This window comes from Pundamilia nyererei, unplaced genomic scaffold (genome assembly GCF_000239375.1).
Source record: "Pundamilia nyererei isolate P.nyererei 1_Seehausen unplaced genomic scaffold, PunNye1.0 scaffold00512, whole genome shotgun sequence".
Classification (NCBI taxonomy): domain Eukaryota; kingdom Metazoa; phylum Chordata; class Actinopteri; order Cichliformes; family Cichlidae; genus Pundamilia; species Pundamilia nyererei.
The window spans coordinates 114,114-115,331 of record NW_005187913.1 but is presented as its reverse complement, the minus strand read 5'-3'; the positions used below and the strand labels follow the sequence as shown (position 1 = coordinate 115,331).

Here is a 1,218-nt window from a genome sequence, read left to right as displayed (position 1 = left end):
CAATGAGGGGTGGCAGGTCTGTGGTCATGAACTCAGGACACAGTGTTGGTTTAATCAGATCGTTGGTACTGAGGCTAATGACAGTCACAGCCGGATCAATGCAGATAATTAGATCATGCATGATTTTAAAGCTCCAGGAACAGGAGACAGAGCTGCACCAGGTTCCTCTGAAAGACTCGTTTCACCTGTAGCACTAACGAGACAAACGTGGCACAATGCACCCTAACAACAAACAGTTATCCACAAATGAGATCAAAAGTAATGAGCATCACCAATCACCACACAGGTGATGCTGCAAGCAGTGAGCCGGCTGCCGTGGCAACCAGAGACAACTAAACAGAAAGGCTGTTTGCTGTAGGCAGGCCACAGAGGCAGAAACAGGCTCGGGTCCGTGCAGACGAGACGAACTGGCCAGTACGTCGTAAGCAACCATCCCTCTGTCTCGCAGGGCACTGAGCCACCCTTCAAGCTAAAGGCTCGTGGTGTCCCAGCACAGCCTGCATGCAGTAACCAGCGTTTTCCCAGTAAGCAGATGCTACACTGAAAGCGTGGCTCAAAGCGTGCGCCATCAGGATGCAGACGTTCAGGTTATTACAGAACAGAGCTGTCTGTCCAATGAAAAGCTGCATGACAAATAAAAGAGTTAAGTAGGACGTTGTCCTGGAGACTGACAGTGTGGGAGGACTCGTGTGCCTGCAATGGTGATAACAGTCAGCTCTGTGCTGCTCACACACTGCTGTGTGAAAGCAGGCAGCTGAGACCCACAGGAGCTGCCATGACTGTGCAGTTAGCCTGATGAGTCACAGCATCGTTTACTATACAGGAGGTGGTGAGCATGATGTCCATGTGAAGCCCTGCAGCCTCCACGGCCTCCTCCTGACTGAAGAATAACAACGCTGTTAAAGAAAATAACCCGTTACCATTTTCTGCGAGCGGAGCCAGAACTTCAAAAATCATTTCCTTCTTCTCGTGCTCCATCTGTTTCTGGAAGAGGTGCACCAGCTCCTCAGCAATGTTGGTGGACGCAAACTGCTCTTTGCTGGACTCTGGAAAACACAACAGGAGAAAGCTCACACTAGTGCACCGAGTGTGCTCACTGCAGCTAACTGAGCTAACTGTGTTTCATGAGAGCGTGTCTAACAGGTTAAACTCTGTACTGGAACATGAAGCCAGACGAGCCACCGCACCACGGGACATGGTGCACGATCCTCCAGGCCT

The 1,218-nt window shown here is 50.7% G+C and overlaps 1 protein-coding gene across 2 annotated transcripts in view; it reads right to left on the bottom strand.

Annotated features, from left to right (window-relative positions):
- Window positions 1–1,218, bottom strand: part of rap1gds1 (RAP1, GTP-GDP dissociation stimulator 1) — a 31,677-nt gene that overhangs the window by 9,213 nt on the left and 21,246 nt on the right. For both annotated transcript variants that reach the window (XM_005754141.1, XM_005754142.1), the window contains one exon: window positions 921–1,046. In XM_005754141.1, coding sequence (XP_005754198.1) covers window positions 921–1,046 — 126 coding nt within the window. The remainder of the gene's footprint in view (window positions 1–920; window positions 1,047–1,218) is intronic.